This window comes from Magallana gigas, chromosome 6 (assembly GCF_963853765.1).
Source record: "Magallana gigas chromosome 6, xbMagGiga1.1, whole genome shotgun sequence".
In the NCBI taxonomy this organism is placed as follows: domain Eukaryota; kingdom Metazoa; phylum Mollusca; class Bivalvia; order Ostreida; family Ostreidae; genus Magallana; species Magallana gigas.
Window position 1 is genome coordinate 53,244,969 of NC_088858.1, and position 23,661 is coordinate 53,268,629.

The following is a 23,661-nucleotide window of genomic DNA, read 5'->3' on the forward strand; positions in this document are numbered from 1 at the left end:
GTGAATGGATGTTTTTTGAGCACAAAGGTATTCATGATAGTCAAAATATTAACAAAAATAGGTGGAGGCAGAAACTTGGGACAGCTAGAGTATAGTCGATGCTTTCTGTCTGAAATGACGTCATTTTGCCATAGTGACGTTGAAAAATAACGTCATTATTTCGTTCAGTTGTTTTATACATCGAAGTCTAACCATGTGGTAAGTCGTGACTGAAGTTTAAAATTTTAATATATATTGTTCATTATAAAGATAAAATGTACCGAAAACTGATATTTCATTTCATTGTACGGCGCATTAAATCCGATAAATAAGATTTTCCCGATCCTTGAGCGCTCTGTTATCTCAATACACTACACACACACATGCATTACTTTCCGCTATATAGCAGAGACTTGGGGATGAAGAAGATTGTATTGACCGTGCTGACTGGGGAGTTATGAGGGACACACGCACTGGTCATCTCACGTAAGTTCTTACTAACCGTAGGTAGTAGATTGTACACATCACGTGGTCTGATACTGCGTTTGTATGACGTGGCTGGTACATCCTAATCAGAATACCGCTGGAATGGTTTCAGTAGAACGGATAATGACCCTCTAGACTGTAAGTCTATGGCCAGTCTATGAACATTGTATTGAGTATCTGTATAGATCAACCTCTCACCGCTGTGTGTGTGTGTGATTGGATACACAAGCAATAACGATCGGCTGCTGATTGATGTGTTGGCGCTAACCGTGATAAATTCAGTGTCTGTAAACAATTAGCAAAATAACAGAGCTAGTGTGTGCCAATGCAGACCATACTATTTGATCGGTTCAAAACTCGAATACTTTGTAATATATTCAGATATACAATGCAAGGTCAATTCAATAACATTGTCTAAATCTCATTATTTTTATCCCTTTTTCAAGAATTTGAAATGATTCTTGTTTATGACTCAATAAGCTTAAAAGTTCATAAAATTGGAGAAAACACCATTTAGTCGATAATTATGCGGCTCTATACGTGTACTCGACTTCTTCCTTAGCTCACTATAAACGCATCTCTAAGCATTCACATATACATGTAGCTTGTAAATACATTATGTAGTATTTGTAACAGCTGAAATTTCAGCAAGCGGTAAATAGTTTACCAACCGGAATTGGAGTCAATTCAAATCTAAGACACACAGCTGTTTTCAGTGAACATGAATAGCTTTCTTACTGCATTCAGACGTGGCAGAAATTGTTTGTATCGAGAGACCAACTTTTGGTGTATGTTCAATATCATAGAATGATGCAATTTATTCTTGTAGACCGGGAATAAAACTTTGTTCCAGCCATTATATTCCATCGTCGATTTAATTCATAATTACGACAAAAATGGTCGATGGATTTGTTACTTAGATGTTATTCATGCAGTGTCTGCTCTGTACGGAAATCAATATGCTGCTGGAACCGAAAGGTTTCCGAACGAGGAGCGATACAAAGGAAGGAAAAGTTCTAATTGCCGCAAGGTCTCTCGATTAAAGTACCTTGTAGCATAATTGTCTACAAGCTTTGTTGACACAAGTGTAATTCAAACAAAGGAAATTAATATAATAAAAATAGGTTGACAACTGAAAGCGAATTATAGAATTATTTGCTGAGTAATAATCTAAACTAATACAATATTATATACATTCAATGTGACCCTCTCAATATGGTGTGTATCGATCCAATTGTTTTATCAAAATCCGATTCAGGTGTTTTTAACAAGCTCAGCATACTTCTACAGCAACATAATGTGCTTTGCAACATCTGTTGTTTTTATACTTTCAATTATCGAATGGACCAAGAGAAGCTGATTTATAATTGTCGAATGTTATTTGTGTGGCTTTCTTCTGATCCCCTCGTTACAAGTAAACCGACACGACTTGAACGTTCATCATTTTTTCCCCGTATGTCGATTTTAGGGTATATCATCCTGGCTTAAAAAGCTTTCATTTATTAGTTTACTTCCCTGGTGAATTTTAAAGAATTCGGTTTTAGACATTAAATCAGCACGTGTGTGGTATATCTGATTAAATTACCCATTGATGCCTGCTGTAGCTAGCGTAACACATACAATACGTTTGTTAATTTCTTCCTGTAAAGAGAGATTGAAATAATAGCTGTAGTTATTTGGAAAATGACGGGAAAAGGCCCTTGAAACACTATACGACCATCATGATTTGACAATATAAGTTTTTGTATGACGTCTGGGGCACCACGACAGAACAGAAACAATGTATGTTGCTTTCCTAAAAGTTTCTAAAAATATTTACTCGTTTTATTTTTTAAAGAGTTGTAAGTTGTATTTGTAAAAATGCAAGTACTTGATGGTTAACATATAAACGTACAAACTCGTACGCTTTAGTTTCATTTCAATCTCCCCCCCCCCCCCCAAAAAAAAAAAAACTCAAAAGGCGTGAAGTGAACCAATAAGCCCATGGTTATCATGTACTTTCTGTATGTATATATAAGTATACCAAAGTCTGTAAGAGTGAGGGATATGCAATTGGATGAATATTGTAAATTGGGAGATTTTCTATTACTTGAACTGGACATGCAATGACAATTTAATATTTGGTTGGTGAAATCACAGTTTCCTTTTTGCAGGTGGTGCTTCTAGAGTAGCCTTCACCTTTGAGCACTGGGTGGGGTTACATGGATGTGGGAACAGTTTAGCGGTATGCCGATACTCTTAGCTGTTATATAAGAGACACAGCATTGTTGCCAAGCACTGTCGTCATCAGCCGAAGCAACTCGAACACTGTCTTACGTGAGTACTATATATACTTTAGTAATAATGTTTGAACTTTAGTTAATGTATGAACGGATGACGGTGTCAATGATAATGAACTTTATAAACTGTTTGAATAAAAGCATAGTTTAAGGTATAACGATGATAATTTTTCTCATCAACTGTTCTCGTATGAAGAGAGTGCTTAGAAATGGATGTACACCATTCACTAATGTCTATGGCGCTGATGATATATAGGATTTGTCTTCTTCTAATCTTTTTCACTTAATTATTGATGTGTCAGAGTTGTATTACAAAAGATAATTTCTCTCTTTATTCGATATTTTATGAGAAAGTTACATAAGAAATGATGTACTCAACACACCATGACAATTTTTTACAATGGTTTTATCGCCAAATAATTAGTGTATGACTGAGAAATATCGATTAAAGTTTTTTTCTGTTCTATGTGAGTTGGGAGGTAATGAGCAGAAAAGATTTATTTGTCTGCAATGGATATGAAGCAAAGATTTGTTCAACCAAGTGAATGCATGATCAGCAATAAACATTTCGGGATTTTTTAAGGAACGTTTTTACAAGTGGCCGCTCTGTTCGTATCCTGTGAGATCAGATCGCCTCCATTACGATATCTCCATCGTACATGTACATGCAACATATCGTACATTGAGCAGTGTTTGGCACCAGGCACGCTAATCTTTTCTTTTTTACTTGGCGTATAAAGTTATCGTGATTTTCGAAGTTTTATCTGGGTTAATATTAATGGTGAAGTGCACGGTTACTGAACGTTGCGTTTGGAAACTGTGCATTGAACTTGTGTTAACCTATCAGTTTTTTACTACAATCATTTCTTCATCCCATGTTAGCCTTCCATCTTTACGGCTTATTACGGAGTTAATGCGAGAGTAATCTCCCGTGATGTGCTTATCGCCACTTCATAAAATACATATTCACTTGCTCTCCAGGCAGAGATCCTTCAAACTAAGTGTTTAACTCGAATTACGAACTCGAGCTTTTCATTTCTAGAGAAGATCCGGCCCCACGTATTCCTTTAAACTCTCTATTAAATTATTCTAGATTAATTAATGTTACATGTAAAAGTTTAATGATATTATGTATGCATCTAAATAGAAATGTCTCTAGTTACATGTAATCTGGATGCGGTCGTATATTGCAGCGTAAACTATGTGTGTTTATACTGTTAAATTTTCATTTGATGCAAAGAAGAAGTTGTATAGATATCGTAATGGAGGCGATCTAATCTCACAGCATACGAACAGAGCGGCCGGCACTTGTAAAACATTAGTTAAAAAATCACAAAATGTTTATTGCTGAGCATGCATTCACTTGGTTGAACAAATCTTTGCTTCATATCCATTGCAGACAAATACTAGTAAATCTTTTCTGCTCACTACCTTCCAACTCACATAGAACAGAGTTTTTTAAATCGATCTTTCCTACTGATACATCAATTAATAATGTATATAATGATAGAATATTGATTGAAGAGAAAAATAATCTTGGTAATCGACATATAAAATATAAAAGAAACCGATTATTTAATTCAAAATAAGAAAATTTATGAAAAAAATGATAATATGGTCCAATCTGCCAGGAGCATATTCGTTGTTTGAATTCCTTTATAAAGAACTTCCGGTCCCCAAATATTTGAAAAAAAAAATGTACAGAAAAAAAAATAAAATTATGGAGCATTGAGATTATTTCTGTTTGGCGGTTAAAAGTTAGCTGCTGTCCAGTAGGCTGATCCTAGGACACGCGGTGACCGTGAGTCTGTGGGTGTACACGTAAAGAGTGGGCTTTGTACGGGTGTTAGACACAGCCAGGATCAATACAGGGTGATACCTGCTCTCTACCCTAGTCTGCCAACATGTCAGTGTTGACCTGAGACGACCGGTCACGGCACTGACCCAGTGACCCAGTGACACTGATAAAGACCATATGACGGGACAGACTGCAGTGTATTGGGGGTTTATGGGTGAATGTTGATGATGTGAGAGAATATAGTAATTCAGTATACGTGGAGTACTGTACAGAAGTATCGGTATTCATATTACGTGATAAATTTTAACAGTCATCGACGAATTATGTTTGGCTAAAGCTCCTTTGAAATGAACGAAAATGGTCAAACTAAGACACCATGCATTTGCATAGCCAAGGACGTAAGCTTGCTGTTATATTATATATATACTGATAAAAGCGCAAAGGTACTAAAAATCCTGTCATTTCCAAATTACGTACCCCACCATATACAATCTTGTCATTTCCAAATTACGAACCCCACCACATATATATATATATGTATTTAACACAGAAGCAGAACAAATTAAATCTTTAAACGACACCCCGCCAAACAATCGGAAAGAACTCAATGCAATACAGATTAAACTTGTTTAAAGGTGAACAATACAGGATAAGGTACCACGGCTATCTCAAAAACACGGGGGGATACCGCGGGATATATATTTCATGTAATTAAAGATTCACATCATCTAGTAACCTTGAGTGGCGATAACATACCCAAGGTCAAATGATTAAGTATGTGCATTGTGTCTTTATACCGACGCCGGATATAGGATAGGAGTAACGACCTAATTACAATTACTTGCACAAGGCCGTGAAAATAATATGGCAGTGCTACTGGTCCCATTTATGGACTGCAAGCTTGCAGAAACAGTGGTTTAACTCTAGAAAGAGTAGGATTCACCGATTGTATTCAAGATCTGCACTTTCATCGTAAGACTGACTGCCTTGATCTTAAATGGTCTTTTATTTACAATAGGTCATAAATCATTTTTTAAGGAACAAAGTAAACCGGCTTTACTCTCTTCCTTTTCTCATATAAAGATAAAAAGTATACGTTCTTACAGAGTGAAAAATAGCCTATCTGTGGATAAGAGAAGTATTTTGATAGACAGACATGATGTAACCTTTAGTCCCATTCGTTTGACATTCAGACAGGAGTTGGATTGAACAGTTTGACTGTTGCGAAGAGCAAGGATAAGATGCTTGGAATTTTACAATTGTTCTGTCGTAAATCTTGTCACAGTGGGCTATATACTTGTAACGCCCTGTCGGGGTGGTTTTAGAGGGTTTAATGGCGCCCTCTTGCTGTGTGCACCAATCTGACAATGGCGGTTATCCGGCAGCCTGCGATGTAAGCACTCTTGTACGTATAGCAATGACACTTCTAATCTACAAAAAAGTAGTCTCTGTTTTAAACAGAGTCGACGATACACGGCAGTTTTTTGCACTTCCTACACTTGAAGTTGAACTGGAAGTTCTTGCAGAATTGAGCAATCAGCGATAAATTATCACAAACGACGTCTACTGAATATATACACTCTAAGCCCGCAAACAAATATTTAGTTTATTCAAAGTTTCAGTTACAAAATTTCTTTGAGATGCGATGGTTTTGTTTGTGTTATCATTCTAGGACCAGTAAATACATTTGCTTTATTAGGATGCAGCCAGAAGGTTCAAACACGTGCGTAGCTAATTTTAACAACAACCTAGACTAGCCGAAGAAAGGTATAGTGTGAGTCATTGCCAGGGAACAATATCCAATTAAAGGAACTAGTTTAAGTATGTCAATTAACGATGTGTGCCAAGACTGGCTACTTATTTTTTTGTAGTAGTCATTACCTTTGATAAACTGCAGCAATCTGATTGGGTTATTGATCTTGCTAACCATTTATTCAATTTTTGATTACGATCGTTTTCTTTTAACATTTAAGCGTTACAACATTAGGATTTCAAGGGGTATTCTGCACATCCCTATTACAAAATTTCTTTTAAAGATCTATGCTTTTAATAGTGGATTCCTACAGTTAGAAACAATTATCAAGTAACAAATATCACTGATATCTCTAAATAAATTATGGATACTTTTTTCAAGTTTTGGGTAGTATTTATTTTCCTGGATTTTCCCTGGATTTTGCCAGCCTTACTTTGACTTATATAGAACACCCAAAGCTATGTCAGATTAATCATAGTTGAAGACAGGAAGCACTAAAGCTGAGTTGAATGATTTTAGACATCTTTTCATTGCGTTTTGGTAGCGTTTGGCACTGACTTACAAATCCAACCCTTGTTAAATGACGGAAGGGGGGGGGGGAGTGTTGGTGTTGGTAGTCTTCTCCAGAAGTGGATGATACACAATTTTTACTGACTGAATTTGTTAAAACTTTAATGAGGCCCCATAAATAGAATATGTCATTTCAATTTAATATTTAATATTTAATATCTATCTTTTTAGACAGCGACAATACAAGAATAATACGTAACTATGTATTACGGTGCTAAAACCACATTTGAGACATTACGTAATTCTTTGCAATGAATTACTGGCGCTCTTCAAAATCTCTTTTATTTCTGGTAATGAATTACAGGGGCTCTCAAAATCTGCTTAACGTAATTCTGTGTAATGATTTTGAAGTATTCAAATATTTACCTTGATGTAAAAGTGTGAGAAAGAAAACTTTATCCTGATTTGATCGAAGAATACATTATTTATATCCGTATAAGGGGGTGTAATAGTCCATGTTATGCGTTTTAAAATAACCATCAGTCAATATCATACAGGGCTCAAAATCATCTTGAAAGCATTTTAAGTCTGTAAAAGTCTTATCAGTATTTCTATGGTACCGCCACGTTGCAGTTTTTTGAGTGCGCCGTTTATCCGAGGTCTCATTTCGTCGCTGTGGGTCGTACGGGGTTCATCAGTGATACTCAGGTCAATGACGTCACTCCCTACATCCGGGCCTATCTTAGATTAAAGAGTTTTGAATTCAAATAGAAATTTGACCTAGCGTAAATCAAATGTAATGCATTAAAATTGTATATATGTTGAACGTCTGTCTGCATAACCTGAGGGCTATCAAATAAATGCTAATCAAGTGGAAAACTACGAAACTTCAATTAATTTTTCTCCTATCTGTGCATAAATGTTCAAATTACGTGGCTCTCTTCCTTATAACATGCATAGCATTGACATTTAATGTCTGCGCATGCATATAGAATGGATTAAACTGTCGACGTTCTATAGTAGCAATCATTCTTGAAAAAACTCACAATGCTCGAAAATTCACGTTTTGTTTTGTGCGACTATAATCATAATATTTCAAAGATTTACTTTTATTGCAAAATGGTTCAACGCAGTCTTAATCTGATGATTAAGTTAATATATACTTATGCAGGCATGTTTGATTTCCTCATGCTTGTGTTGAACTATCTCAGTACCTGAGACGCCTTTACAAATGTTATCAATATAATAATAACTTTATGATCACTTTAATCTCAAACACTTTCTCGTCAGTTTTAGTACTTGCTGTTCTTGTTTATGAAAGATAAAATATGAAATCAAAACACCCCATAAATATATATATATACGGCTGATATGGTTACGATACTGCTACAATGAAGACCGTTAGTTTTCAATTGCGATCTCGTCATTTTGTCAAAACAACCAACCAGAATTATGCAATCGGTATAAATGGACAGGTAGATGTAGATGGCGCATCAGTTGTGGCCACGGCGGGATTTAATGTCACTCACCAGTACTGCAATGTTCCGTGCGCTACTGGGCATTGCAGCAAACACGGGACGAGTTGTGTGTCTTGTTGATGGAACAGCCAGAGCCACTGCCGTCCACTACACTGTGAACCAGACCGGTAAGACAAGCTTTTGTTGCTGACCCTCCTCACGGACACACTCAAACCCCGGTAGAACGCCTTGCCCACGTAATCTCACTGTTATGAAAGTTTAGGAAGTTATGAGAAAGAATAAATTGTAGGTGTGATCACTGTATTATTTTTTGTTTACTTTTAATTAATCTACAGATGGTTTTTTTTTTCAAACAAAATATTTTTCGCGAAGAACAAATCATTATTAGATCATCGGTGATTGGTTCAATTTTTATTAAGATTTCGTCAACAGTTGAATATACTTAATACATACGAGTTCTCAAGTTACATTATTCTTGAGCGTAGTTTTGGCATAACATTTTGACTCAGAATTTAAAAATGAGTATGGTAAAGTTTCTTGTTTTTTAAATGTTTGAAAAGTTGCAAGTTTTTATAATTTTAAATAAAAGTAAATAAATAAAAATTATTTTACCAAAGGATGTTTCTTTTTAGAAAAATAAAAATTTTAAAAAGACAGTCAAGTATATTCTCAGTTTAAAGTCAATGTGCTATGATTTTTTTTCGGCTAATTATATATGCCATTTGTATATCGCGCCTTAACCCTGTCCTGACGAGGAGCACTTGAGCAGACGTTGTAAAAACTTGCACTCATCCTAATTGTTCACGGACATTCTAAATTTCTAATGGTGACAGAGTTACAATGCAATTACACTCAGCGCCCCGACTTAAACAGCCAAATTATGAGAAGTCTCAATTTGTCAGATCTACAGAGAATACTTTATATGTCAGAGCCTTATTCTTTCTCTATCCACGCTGTCGTTTGTTGATTTTGATAGTGTGTCGATTTTAAAACAATTTTGACAATATCCTATTCAAATACAGTATGAAAGCGTCTATAGGTTTGCCACCTAGTGTCGGTAATCAGAAGATTGCAGGTAGCAATCGAATGAGGCGATGAATTAATTGAGTGTCAAATCCACGCACGGACCCATGAAGTGCTGATTAAACATATCGCTCTCCCTAACGAGGAGATAACGGAGATTTTGTAACAAGATAACCCAAGTATACAGAGTATAACCGTCACATTGTGTGTGTTAAGACTTCATGTGTTAAGACTTCTTTTTGGTAGTCCTTTTAGGATGTCATTGCAAGTTTCTACCAAAAAGAAAAATCCAAAACCAAAACAAAAACCACAAAACATAAATCAGAACCAAAATACCATATATATAGGTACATGTATCGGTGATAGCTCCGAGAAAGACGTCATACAAATGTACATAACTACGAGTACTTATAGTTAGGTTAAGATGACCATTACAGTGTGTATTCATTAGTACCCCCCCCCCCTTTCTGTTTGCTGAGGTTACTGAGGTATTGTCATTGGTTCTGTTGTCCGAAGCTGAGTAAACTCACGTCCACAGATTGGTTCCATAGCTTCGTTTCTGTTTTACTAATGATATTGACAAGTTCTATGTATTGAGTGTAGAAATGTAACTTGGTCCGAGCGAGTGTTTTATCTCAGTATTTGGAGAGTCAATACTAGCAGGCACGGCGGGGTCAGGTCAAGGTGAGAATTGTAAACTTTATCAACGTCTGGCCCCCTCCTTACCGAAAGCAAGGTAAATACCCGCCGGCCCCTCGCAATACACTAGTCCTCATTTGTCTGCCGGAAGCTATTTACTCAGGTAAGGGAGGGCTAATATACTAGGGTTTTAATACTTAATTTAAAGTGTTCTTTTTTTTTTTAACTTTAATGTTTTGGGATTATACCGTTTGAATATTTCATTTGAATATTTCCTAAATCATGATAAATGATTTTCATAATATTCATCATGCTTTACACCTTTATTAAAAACGTTTTCCCCTAATGCCTTTTTTAAAGAAAAAAAACCACACGCACAAACAAAACAAATAGAAAAAAAACCCAAACGACGATAAAGATAAAAGAAAAATTCTATTATTGATTTATATAAAGACAAGTTTAGTATCACAACCCGTACATCGGATAGTATGTAAATCTGTTATGCTTGCTAAAATCAGACAAAGGTTCAAATAAAGGGTGAAACGTTCAGGAAATATTTTTAGATGTAGATGTGAATACTAAACCCCTTATTTGTCCTCTAAATGCAGCAGATGTCTGAAATTGAGTTCATTACTGGAGCCGATTTCATTTTGCCAATTCAGTGTCAAACACCAGGTTTGTGTAGGAAACATCATTGCTAAAAACGTAATTTGGGACTTTTTGTACCTATATCTTCTGAAATCGGAAGTATCAAATATCGCCATTATTGTGAAAGACACCATCGTTATTATCATTCAGAATTCTTTATCAATATAACTTAACCTGTTCAGGCCAAGTACTCGTGGCTTATACATAACAGTCAACGACCTACGAAACGTCTATACTAGCAAGAAATCTAAAACTTTTAATTGTTGCGAATTTTTTATGTCATTTGTGAATATGCAGATATATTCCTAAGTGTCAAATTTGTGCATGCGATTAGGTACAGGTTCTGTCTGTATATATTGCGAAAGGTTTGTCAAAACGCATTATACGGCGATGAGTATACGTCTTGCAAAAAGCTGTCAGCGACGGCCGCATACAACTGTTGTTTCCGTCTCTGGCTTTAATTAACAGCAGATAATGACAGAATGTGCGTTACAAAAGCATGCAACACTTTTTTTTTTATAAATTTAAATCCAGGTTAAAGAATCAGGGGAAATCAGAAACACAAGAACACATCACATTGAACTTGATAGCGCAAGCTGTTTTAAACTTTTGTTTAAATTTCAAAGGCAGATATTTTTAGGTAATGCTGACTAGGTGACCGTCAAAAAGGCAACAAGATGTTTTTTCATAATGTGTGTTTTGCTGAATCAGATGACAGGTACCCGGTCCATTTGACCCCTGTCTCTTTAAACACCGTGGTTAACCCTTCACCGTAAGATAAAGGTGACACCAGGGGTTCCATTCAAATTGGTCTCAATGTCTTGATTCTCCCAGACTCCTTCAAATGACTTTTTATGTAAATTACGTTTTATACCCTTTAGTTCAAACAATGACGTTTCTCCCATTCAGGCTTTGGTTTAAAAATTCATTTATAACTATCATAATTTTCAATGTGTAATCGCGAGGTGCTAGCTGATTGGTTGGCTCCGATCTTGTAAGAGGTTTAAAACATCCCTCGTATAGCGCCCTTGTACTGCCACTGCTTCGACAGCTTGCATTTCATCTCCTCGGGTAAGCACAACACGCTTTTTTCATCGCTAACTTGTATTTATTACTTCATCGTGTGAAAAATAATATATTAATTTTCGTGTAAAAAGTAAATGAAAACAACATCTAAAGAAACAATAATAAAAAAATGTAAAACATATCAAAATGGTTAGATATTCATTTTTTTTAAATTCCTAATTTTAAAAAAGTATTTTAATAGCATTTAATAACTAATTTTATTTACATGATTTTTAATTTTAAAGATTTTTTTTCAATTTTTTAATGTGTATCATTAAGATTTATCGAGCAAAATTAAACAGTTTAACATCAGTTTAAACTTTGAATATACTTGGCTGTATGCAGCTGTTTGTGCCTGTGCAAAACGTTTTGTACAGTGTTTAGGGTACAAAGACAATAAAGTTTTTAAAACACCGCAATGGTAAATGACCTCGTAGATCAGGGGGAACCCGATAACTAAAGTCTCTTTAAAAACCAAAATAAATCAGCTGATAAAGAATTTAAAAAAAAAATGGATATCCTTGCTTGTTTCGAGATTTGCAGGTAAGTTTAAATGTTTATCTCTAAAATTAAAAAGATTCTAAAGCTACCACATGGTCCAGTGATATATAATTTTCGAAAAGAAATAATTCTTTGCCAAAAAAAAAAAAATATGAAAATTTTTCTCTGGATGCCCAAAGCGAACTTCCTGTTGCGCATGTGCAGCAATTGTTGTACTTATTGAAACCTTTTGTAAAAATTGCCGAAGTTAGACTGAGTCAAATAAAAATAATGGCGTGATTCACATTGTAACGGTCTTTGGCGTTTCAGTCAAGAAGCTAATCACACATATGTGTGTGCAATTTCTTGTGTCGAAACAATTTCGAATTCGTGTCAAACACGCCGGTTTGTTTGTTAATGTTTTCAAAGTGGCGAAGTCCTTGTACTAAATTAGAGGACATCAGTTTCGTCCGCTCTCAGACACAAGAGGCGCACACAAGGTACACACAATATCGGCAATATGGGTTGAACAACATATCGCGCTTGTATACCATACTTCTGAACTACAGGGGCTTTCTTTTTAAAGTAAAAAAGTATGTATATTTAATAGTTCAATGAGGGTTTCTTATCAGCCTAATATTTTTGCGGTGTGCTCAAGTCGAAAAGAATTAGATTTTATCTTTCTTATTCTTCCAGGTCCGCAGTCAGTAAGCAAAGATAAATTAGAAATAGATTTACCTTACTAGAACTGCTTTATTCGAGAACTTCAGACTTGAAAGCAGTGGTTTTACCACCGATAAAATGTTTAAAATTACACTTATATTTCCGTTAAAAAATTGTCATTACCTGTCTGAACACTTTTGAAGCATAATTTATTGTCGTGAATGATTGAAAAATTGCTTCTTAATTTTTTTACTCTAAAAACGCAATAATTTCTATTTCGCGCATGTTTTCTGCGCATTAATTAAGAGAGAGCCAACGAAAAGACGACAGAGGCGTGGCTGATGATATTACAATGCTAGACTCGTCTCTTAATTAAATAATGCTTCTCCTGCACATTTTCCTTTGACATTTTCGTTCATTTGCATGTTAATTTGGATTACATTAGCATTTCTGTCAAGTTTCTTAGACTTGATAGACATCACAGAGTGCTCAGTGAGTCACCGACATGCTTGTTCTATACATGTAGCTGTAAGAAGAAAGCTTTAAATTGTGTCATTTGCATAAATGGCCACAGCACTACGCAAGTTTTGGGGTCTCCTTCAAACGGACATGTTACATAGTAACCTACATCATTTACATAACTTCACATTAGAATTTGTTTAATGCAAGTCATTCCAAACAAAGTTTATTGATTGTTTTGAGAACAAGAAATATTTTATAAAGATTGACCCATTTATTGATAAATTTAAAGTACAGCCTCTATTTGTGTGTCATGATTCCAGTAAATAGCCATTGGGTTCTTCTTGGGTGGTGGTCGCAATTTTCATTGACAGAAATATATGTTTTAACATTTTTTTGAATTTGTGCAATAGGTTGTACCTTTCTAATTTACTTGAAGACAGATGGTAGAGGGAGTTGAACACTCACGATATACAATATAGAACAATAGCCCTCCATATTCATTCTACACTTCATATACCACTTTTACTATGTATTTTTTTCTGGTTCTTTGCAAATCAGCATCGCTTAAAAAAGATCATAGCCTATTGTTTGTACATGGATATGAGGTGCATGAGTTATCTTTCATGGACGCTATTGTATATACTGAAATAGTATTTGTAGTTTAGGAGTGAACATTTTTAAATTGCTGTCTGATTAAAATAGTACACGCGATGACTTAAAGACACCTGTAGACCGATATGTTCTCGCCCTGCAGACATAGGTCATCGACCTCTCCCCCGCGTCTATGGATGGAACAGTCTGAGTTAATTATGGCTATCTAAATATACAGCAGCATGTACATTTTTTTAATCATTTACACATGTCACCTTAACTGCTCTTATTGTATGTGGAAGTGTGTAGGAGGGTTGATTGGGGGGTGGGGTGTTGATCAAACTGGTTCTTTTTCAACATCAAGAATTCTAGATACGTGTATAAAGTATACTTCAATGAATTTTTGGTGCACTACCGGTCGTTAAGGATCGAGTCTTTTCCATTCATTTCATGTTTAGTGTTTAGTTTCAATCAAAATCAAAGCATATAATGACACAGTTTATAAAAGATTAAAGAATCAATAATATAAATCTTTCATAAGATAATGCAAAGTGCAAGGTTAGGTCCATTGACTTCATAATGATAATATTAAATGTTTAAACATAAAGGATAGTAAAGGTTAGTATTTGGTTGGTAGACAGCTTCTGTCGATCCACTCTGGAGTTTTCTACACATGTACATAATGTACATGTATGTGGTAACTTCATTCAGATGTTGACAACCAGGGCTGACCCACCGTGGGAACTATTCAAACACGTGAACTTTTGTACAATGGTCGAAACCTAGGTCAAACCAGACGTGGGGGGGGGGGGTGGGGCATGATACCCCAACCTCCCAGGGCGCTATCAGGTAAGGTACACGAAGGTTATGATCATGGTCTTGGGGATTTTCGAGTGTTTCCTGACCCTTGCATGTCCTATTGTCTGCAATTGGAAATGAATTACTTCTCAGTCCACTGCATGATAAATGAGAGAAAGATGACTAAGATGTGCGGTTTATTTTTTTTTTTACAAACTTTATCTTCAGTTTTAATGCTTAGGTATAATTTGGAAACCGCATTTACACTTCATCAAAATTATTATACAGAATACCCAAATCATATTATGAACATTTTTAGTTGACATTACTTGATTTGTATGTCTATAATTCCATAAAAAATGAAGACTTTTGCACGTGCAAGTGCACGAATGCAAATTACGCATTACGCATGTTTCTAAAAAAAGTTTAAAAGTCACTGCGTGAACACGACAGTCAATGCTTTGGGCAATATATCTCCCCCCGTGACGTTTGACGGGACCTTTTAGAGTACCGAAAATTTGATATGTACATTTTTTACGTCCATCTTGTTATGAATTTGTCGATCAACAAATGTCGTCGGTCCATCTTCCCTCCTAGCCCAATTCACTGTCCTGGTAAAACGGAATTCATTAAGCGTTTCTAATTAGTGTTATGCGATGACGTTTTATTGATGCAATCGTTTATGCATATGAATCATTTGTATTAAATGTTAATGCATTTACGGAATGTCTATATTGATTAAAAAAGATGTGTCTAGCATAAGACATAACTCCTGCAGATTCTGTTTGTGTTCCTAATTTCAAAGATATAATATATTTCATTTAATTTATAGAGGAAACAACTTTTGAAATTTAGCTTCACCTTCACAATATGTCAAACTGCGCTCTCAATATGTATTTATATGGAATTATTAATTAACCAAGCACACCACGGCAAATACACAACCCTAAATTAATCCATGCTCTTTTGACAAATTAGCAAGTGACAGTAGCCTGTCAACTTTTGTCAGCGTGCACACTTAATGAGACAGCATTATTGCTCAGCTCATGAGAACTCTTAGAAGAAGAAGAAGATATATAGCTTGTTAATTATTCACACTCATCCCTCTCATTATAGTTCTAATCTGCAATAAATCCCCCAACTCGGAATGTTGACCATTTCGGATTTCCTTCAATTCTCTCTTTTATTTTTACATTTGACATTCTATGTACAGTATCTTGTTAAAGTATATATAAATATAATATATCTGCTATTTTACGATTAATTGCTAAATTCTATGGCACTCACAGACTGTTCCTTGCTTTAAGTCCTCACAGAAGATTAACCCTATTGGGGAACACCCTCGTCTCCAAGGTTTCGAGTGCAAGAAGGATTAGATTTACGCGTCAGTGACATCTTGACTGATGTCACCATTTCTTTTTGTGTCGATCAAATGTCAAGTAGTCATAAATAAGATCTCTTTTTTATATGCCAAATTGGGGAAGTTATGGAATAAATTATCAGAGCAGTTAATATCACTAATTAAATATCAAGTTGCTGCTGGGGAGCAGCTTTTGATGAAATTTTAAAAAAAAAAGTCGTACCTAGTGACATCATTATTTGACAAAGCATTTGCATTTGAGTCTAAAATTGACACCTAGCATTTATTTAGGCTACAGTGCCATCATACTGACAATACAATGAATAAGCTAATTTCGTCATGAATAAAAAAATTAATAGTTTAAATTCCATACCTTGAGGTTAGAAAGGTGTCGTAATTCAATGATATTGAAAGGAAAATTAAAACCTGTATTTAACCCTTCACAAACACGAATGTGTGTTTGGTAACATTCTGGTCTGATGAAGAAAAATGTTGGCGTCAGAAAATGTATATACAGGAAAAATTATAATCTGAGAAAGCATACTCGAGTCTTTATTATAGGACAAAATCAATCCATTACCACACACTAGAGGACAGATATTTCAGGAGGGGGATATGAATCAACTGAGACACAAATACGGAAATAAAAAATATATCATTAACTTCTCAAACTTCTTTTCACTAAGACAACAAGTAACGGATCGAAATAAACAAACAAATGAGTCACAGAGTTACAGCGGTATAAACCGCTTCTTGTTAATTAATAGATGAAACAGTTCAAATAGAGCGATTTCTCTGGGTCAGTTAGAGATTTCCAGTCAAAAAATTGCCAAAAAAATATTGTGAATGAAAACAATCGTTTTGTAAAAGAAAAAAAAAAATTACGTACGAGTTCATTACAGTCAGTTAACAAACATCTCCTTTCTACAGTGTATACGTCCTAAATTATGAAAAAAAAATATCACTTGTTGAGATCTTTTTAAAACGCCATGTTGACTGACCAAATTTTAAATTTATTTTTGCAAAGCACTTGTTACCTTCACCGCCGGTGGTGAAAAAACATCTCTCTCTCTCTGTATAATTAGAACTCATGGCTGATTGTGATTGGTCAAAAGTTCTAAAGTCCCTGTCAATCAAAGCAGCGACGTTTTGTTGGTTGATCTGAACTAGTGCTCACCTTTAAATATGAGTAGTTTTCTCACTTGACCTTCAATCGATACCTGGACAACTGACCGACTGGACGCTTATCCCTGCATTCTACTTTTTTCTTCGTCTTTGGTGACTCTGTCAATTCGTCAAGATGGGAATCGGAAATAAGAACGAAAAATACACCATGGTGGTGGATATTAAAGGTAGATATAAGAAAATTTAGCTATAAGCTGATGTCTGTCAAAATTTGAATATGCGCTGAAATGCCATTTCTTCTAAAACCCATTATTTCCTCAAAATTAAAGGTCATTTCTATATAATTGCATATCTGTATCAGAAATGTGTATATCAGTTTCTATAAAAAGCACTGCAAATGAAGAATTGTTCTATTTCTTTGAAAAAATGTTTCAAATCTGTATATTACCTAAATCTTGAAAGCATGGACTTTGAATGTAAAGAAATTACCGAATAAACTTGTAGAATCGCTATCGATCAAAGATTTCTAAGAATCATATCTCTTAAAATGCGTAATAATTTTCCTGTATGATTTTATAGGATCGATCGCTTTGTAAATTTATATTATAATTTTTACCCAAAGAAGTGCTTATTCTAAGCTTTCAAATGAATGCAACTTTAGAACACATCTGTCTGCACTTAAATATTCGACATTGAAGCGCATGATAAAGCGATCTAATATAAAAACGATTCAAAATTGATCATAGAATGATCTTTTTATCTTTTGTCGGTAATTTTAAAATCCAAATTTCTTTTATTATGAAATTACAATAATGCCACGAAAAAGACGTAAATTTTAGATTATTTATTTTTACGCAGTGCAGTTCTCATCTATCTCGGAACTTAAACTCATTAGTAACTGTCAAATGGCATTAAAAACATGCATGAGCGCATTAATTATCTCTTGTTATTCAGATTAAGAATCATCCGTAACATTCTATCACTAAATCGGGGATTAGTTGTGATGGGCTCTATTATTTCAAATATTTCAAGATTAAGACTGCTAGAGTTCCCCTTAAAAATAAATGTCGTTATTTTGTACCCCTACTCCTTTTGCGGGATGAACTAGGATTATCACAATAGGAAATAATCCGCTAACGATAATCCCTACAAAAAATATAATATTTCATAAAATTATGCAATACCTTGAATCTGCAATTGATTAATTTGAATTGGTGTAAATACAAATTAATTGTGACTATAGAAGTAGTTAATATTCCTTTAATTAGCATGCTATTAATGTATTTTAATTCATTACAAACTCCGGAAGTAATTGCTCTAGGCGATGTTAATATCATGTAAAATTCGATAGCGGCGACCGCGCTCTGCAGACAGCGTTTGCAACATAAATTTGTGTTTTGCTGTTGTCACCGTATTTAATGTCAAAGAAAACTTAAAAAAAAAAACACCGACACAAAAGCTTCATCGTCACACATAGAGCACAATATGATCCAAATATCTTCAGAATACGTCAATCTCACGTCTTTTTAAAAAAAAAAACGGGATAACCAAATAAAAGATTTTTTTTTAACTTTTTTAATTAAAACACATTTCTCATCATTTTTTGTTGGCTTCAGAAAATAAACAAAAACTGGTTTGGCTAGTCCACTATTAAGATAAAGAAATTATTCCTGAATATTAATTTTATTTAATTTATTGATGTATTTCCTTTACACAGCAAAAATTCAATATTTATTTTAAACTTCGCATTATAAAAAAGAATTTGATCTGTTTCGCACTTCATACAAAAGTTATAATAATACACATAAATGTATTAATCTGCAAAGGCTTAAGAATTTAAATACTCCAAGACCAAGTACCGATCTCTCAGTGTGATTGTGAATCGATCAGACGTTCCACTGTCGATTTTAAAACATGGAGAGGTACAACTATGAAGTAGGTAAAATATCAGCAAAAAACCTTCAAACTGCAACGTTATGCAACAATAACTTCTTACAAACATCCGTATTCCGATACGTGTGTGTAATGGCTGGAATTTCGACATTGAAAACTCTAAAAGTGTACTTTCCAAAGGTGTGCGTCTCTGCACCCGGCGTGGGTCGATGTGGCCTCGGAGTAGAGCTATGGAGTCCGATGTGTTTTCCATGTGTCTCATCGTTATCTTTTCCTGTTTTTTGTAGAACGGCGGAACTTCGGAAGTATCCGCAAACTCATCGACCAATTTCAGAGGTACTCTGTGTCGGAACCCACCCCTCAACCAACCAAAATGAGCTGGGGATACGAGAAGAACAACGGTACGGTATTTCAGCCTGACCCCCACATCTTACCCCACCCCAACGCTCACTCTCACTTGTATCTCTGGTAGCTGTGAGGAGTCAATACAACTAACTTTCTATCAAAAGATGCTTTGTAATACATTTAACATGTATCATATATTACTGTATACTGGAATTGAGGACAGTCAAAATTTAACTATACAGTAAAGGGAGGGGGTATCACTTCTTACAATTAACTTTTCGTGTAAATCTGCTTCAAAAATGAATGACTGGAAAATCTATAAAAGCTTCACGCATGACATTGAAGAAGTCAAATATGGATTTAAAAATGAAAAATGTATATTCATAACATGGCCGTTTAAGGTGAACAATTTGTTTACTATAGGAATCGCTGGTTATTTAAATTCTGAATACACGGCTTTCAGTTCAGTCAGTAGGCTAATGTGAACTGTTACCCAACCATAACGCAACTGTGTAATTTACTAAGAATAACATTGAGATCATATTGAGATACGCACAATCTGTGTGGCAAAGACATCGATTATATACAGGCACGTAGCATCAGGGGGGGCCAGGGGGGGCCTGCCCCCCCCCCCCCCCCCCCCCACTTTTTCTCGCAGCAACGAATTTTTTAAAATTTACATATAAAAAAATGAATTATAATGGAGTTGGCCCCCCCACTTTTTTGGAAGTTAGTAAAAAATTGATATGAAAATTAGGAAATGAGTACTCAAATTGAAGGTACTCCCCCCCCCCCCCCCCCCACGGATTAGGAATTTCATGATTTGGAGAGAAAAAGTTTTTGGTAGGGAAAAATTTTTTTTTGGAAGTATAGTTGAGTCTACCCCCCCCCCCCCCCCCCCCCCGGATTAGGATTTTGAAGATTTTTGGAAACTTTAAATTTCCCTTATTTTTTTTTTTTTTTTTTTGCTTGTCAAGATTTTTTGGATGGGTCTGGCCCCCCCACTTTCAAAAACGATGCTACGTGCCTGATATATGCACATTTACATGTAATAAATCGGTCAGATCAAGATAGGTGCTTTTTTCTTTCGAAATTATCCTCAGCCAATGTAAGTAAACATAAAACAACACACAACGTAAAATTCATCGTTTTAGTATTCATATATGAGATATGCGTTAAAGGGAGACAGTACATGAATTTATGGTACAATGTCTTATGAGATACACAAAAGAATTGAAGTGAAATATGGACCTCTTAAAATATCTAACAAGAGTTGTTTAGCGGAAAAAAGTAAATTTTACATAAGGAAAGAGGATTGTACATGGAAGAAATGCAGCGCAGCATAAACCCCTGCTGGGGAATCCCCGCTCACATTTCGTCTATATATGTATAAAGGGACCAAATTTATGGTAATTTATGGCAATTGTGATTGATTTTTAAGAGAATTTGATTTAATTATCAACATTGGCTGTTGTTTACTATGCAAGACAAATTGGGTCCTTTGATGAATGACACATGGAGAACCTGCATGTGGATCTAACGGAAGTGATTGAAAGCTTTTAGTTTTGGACTTGTATATTAATTCAAGAATGCTCTTCTTAGAAAAAAAAAAGTGTTAACCTTAGTTGATGTATTTTAGCTCTTTTTAGAAAATCAACTTTATAAAAAGTAAATTCTTATCAATTAGCCTCTACCCTTCAATGATCTCGCATTGACTTTGGTTGCTTTTTATCCCACAGGACCCGCCCTCTGGCACGAGAACTTCCCCGTCGCCAAGGGAAACCGCCAGTCGCCTATCGACATCAGTACCAAGGCCTGTCAAGTGGACAACCAGCTCTGCTCCAAGCCTTTCCAGATTAACTACTCCACCGAGAAAAACGCAGAGGTGTCCAACACCGGCAGTTCCATCAAGGTGCAGATCAAGGAAGTCTCAGGTAAACAAAGCCCCTTAATCCATACTTCTTAATGTGACTCTGTAGTTAAAAAGTCAATTCATTGATAAATTACGAACGATAATGTACATAAAATGGTAAGTTCAAATTATATGAACAATTTGAGTCACGTATTCTATTGGTTGGATTACAGAGATTAAAGGGGGTCCCCTGGAGGGCACCTGGCGCCTGGAACAGTTTCATCTGCACTGGGGCTCCAGCAACGACCGCGGCTCCGAGCACACTATTGACGGCAAGACTTATGCTGCCGAGGTAAGCAACGCTTTGTCTGCAACGATCGAGAACCTGACATCGACGGAAACCCATGACCAGTCTCGCCTATTAATTCTGTGGGACAACTCACTGAACTTTTCTCGTTCTACTGAATAATTCAAGTCCCATCCCATTGGCTCGTTCACAATATTATGAAGGGAAACCCACCAATCGCGGTAATGCTTATGCATACATTTATTAATAGCATCATGTTTTCAAAACAAGATTTTTTTAGCCTCCAAAAACTAGTTATGTTCATTGGAAGATTGAAAATTTTTTAATGAGTTGGCACTCTGCAAATAAGCTTAAGGGAAACTGGCCATGGGTTTCCGACGATGACATTACTTAATTCAATACAAGTAAACTTACTCCTAACGTTCAGCACTCCCAAATGACGTGTATATTTATACTCATACATGTAAGTTTTTCTCTTTCCTCAGCTTCACTTGGTTCACTGGAATGCCAAGAAATACGCAAGCTTTGGCGAGGCAGCGGACAAACCCGACGGTTTGGCCGTTCTCGGCTTCATGGTCAATGTAAGAACCGCCATTTTTCTCGCACTATATGAAATGTTGGAATCATAGACACACAAACCTTGTTGTTATTGTTTGTTCTTATCTCATGGTTTTATTCTGACAGGTAGGAAAAGAGCACGCAGGATTCAAAACCATCACCGATGTCTGCTCTAAAATCCAGGAGGCTGGTTCATCAGTCAAACTAGACAAGGACTTCAACCCGTCCTGCATGCTTGGGAGTAAGCAATTTTAACACTTTTAAACTCAATTTCAATTTTGTTTTTATATATACATTGATTTTAATCTTTGGAACATTGAATTTTTACAGAGCTTGACCATTACTGGACCTATCTCGGTTCATTGACCACACCCCCTCTCTTTGAAAGTGTGACGTGGACACTCTTTAGTGACGTCATCGAAATCTCACAAGCTCAGGTGCGTGATTTCACACAGTCAACTAAATTGGTTAAAATACTAATAATAATAGCACTTTTAAGTACAGTTACGCAATTATATCATTACATTGTTGATAGTATTTTAATGTGTTTTGCTTTTAGATGGACGCACTTAGATCACTCAAATTCAACAATGGGAAATGTATGATGGACAACTATCGACCCCCATGTGCTCTGTGTGGCCGTTCCGTCAAAGCCTCCAAGTAAACGGCGGCAGCTCTCTCCTCCCTCATCACCCCGTATTCATCGAGTAGTGCAATTATTACTGACTTGCCTTTAGCAATTCCAACTACTGAAACATCAGTACCATGGGAAGATATTGGTTTTAAGATTTTCTACATATATATCTATATTTTTTTTCTATTTATAAATGAATAATTTTTAACACATTATTTTTAATGATATCATATAATTTATTATGATAAGATTAATGTATATTAACATCCTACTATGGTTATATTATACCGTCTTTGAGGTGTCCTATTGCACTAAACACTGTTATTCTTTTTTGTTTGAAATGTATTTGGTCTAAAATATTTAAACTTTATTCAATATTACATAGTTGGTAGCGTGCAATGAAACTTTCTTACTGAAAAATTAAAAACTGAGCTTATTGAAAATAAAATTAATTTCACCAGATTTTTAAAAGTAACATCAGAAAGTTGGATTCATGTCATTTAATTCGTCACTCCTCGAATGAAGTCATCACCATGATCATCATCATCATCGTTGTATTTTTAGTATTACAAAGTGATCTAGAAAACCAGATTTTTAAAAAAAGTTTTATGTATATTATGTTGTAAATCCTCATTTGTATCTTACAAAGACTTCAGTGTGACTTTTGACAAATTTGTATATACATATATAATTGCTTCACTTAGTGCTAATGACGTCAACACACCGTCAGCGGAAGTGTTGATTGTTTTTTAACATGCATTGCGCATGCTTAGCTTTATCAGCACTTAAATGACACGACTTCTTGCTGTTGGTTAGAAATGATCACAGAGTGTAAAGATGAAGATTTTCGTCCCGAATTCTGTTAGTATTTTGTATATATCACCTTTGTTGTCACAAGTTTGATAGAACAAATAAAATGTTTTAGTTTCAATAAA

General features: G+C 35.3%; 1 protein-coding gene across 6 annotated transcripts; it reads left to right on the plus strand.

Moving 5' to 3' along the window:
• The first annotated feature begins 371 nt into the window (after positions 1-371).
• Positions 372-23,661, plus strand: LOC105342593 (carbonic anhydrase 2). 6 transcript variants are annotated; one of them, XM_011449593.4, is made up of 9 exons: positions 372-465; positions 2,619-2,781; positions 19,318-19,431; positions 21,115-21,309; positions 21,461-21,579; positions 22,020-22,115; positions 22,219-22,333; positions 22,423-22,529; positions 22,652-23,661. In XM_011449593.4, exons 3-9 carry the CDS (start codon positions 19,404-19,406, stop codon positions 22,754-22,756), a joined length of 765 nt encoding a protein of 254 aa, XP_011447895.2. In that variant the 5' UTR covers positions 372-465; positions 2,619-2,781; positions 19,318-19,403; the 3' UTR covers positions 22,757-23,661. The 6 variants fall into 6 exon arrangements, with proteins under 6 accessions (XP_011447895.2, XP_034323024.1, XP_011447892.3 ...); XM_034467133.2 differs by lacking the exon at positions 372-465 and adding an exon at positions 2,162-2,247; XM_011449590.4 differs by lacking the exons at positions 372-465; positions 2,619-2,781 and adding an exon at positions 8,276-8,450.

What these genes read in the sequence shown, in the direction of transcription:
- LOC105342593 (XM_011449590.4), top strand. Translation starts at nt 8,291, where the DNA reads ATGGCGCATCAGTTGTGGCCACGGCGGGATTTAATGTCACTCACCAGT. An exon ending in CTACACTGTGAACCAGACCG is followed by an intron (nt 8,451 to 19,317) that starts GTAAGACAAGCT and finishes TGTTTTTTGTAG; the next exon opens with AACGGCGGAACTTCGGAAGT. An exon ending in GCAAGACTTATGCTGCCGAG is followed by an intron (nt 21,580 to 22,019) that starts GTAAGCAACGCT and finishes CTCTTTCCTCAG; the next exon opens with CTTCACTTGGTTCACTGGAA.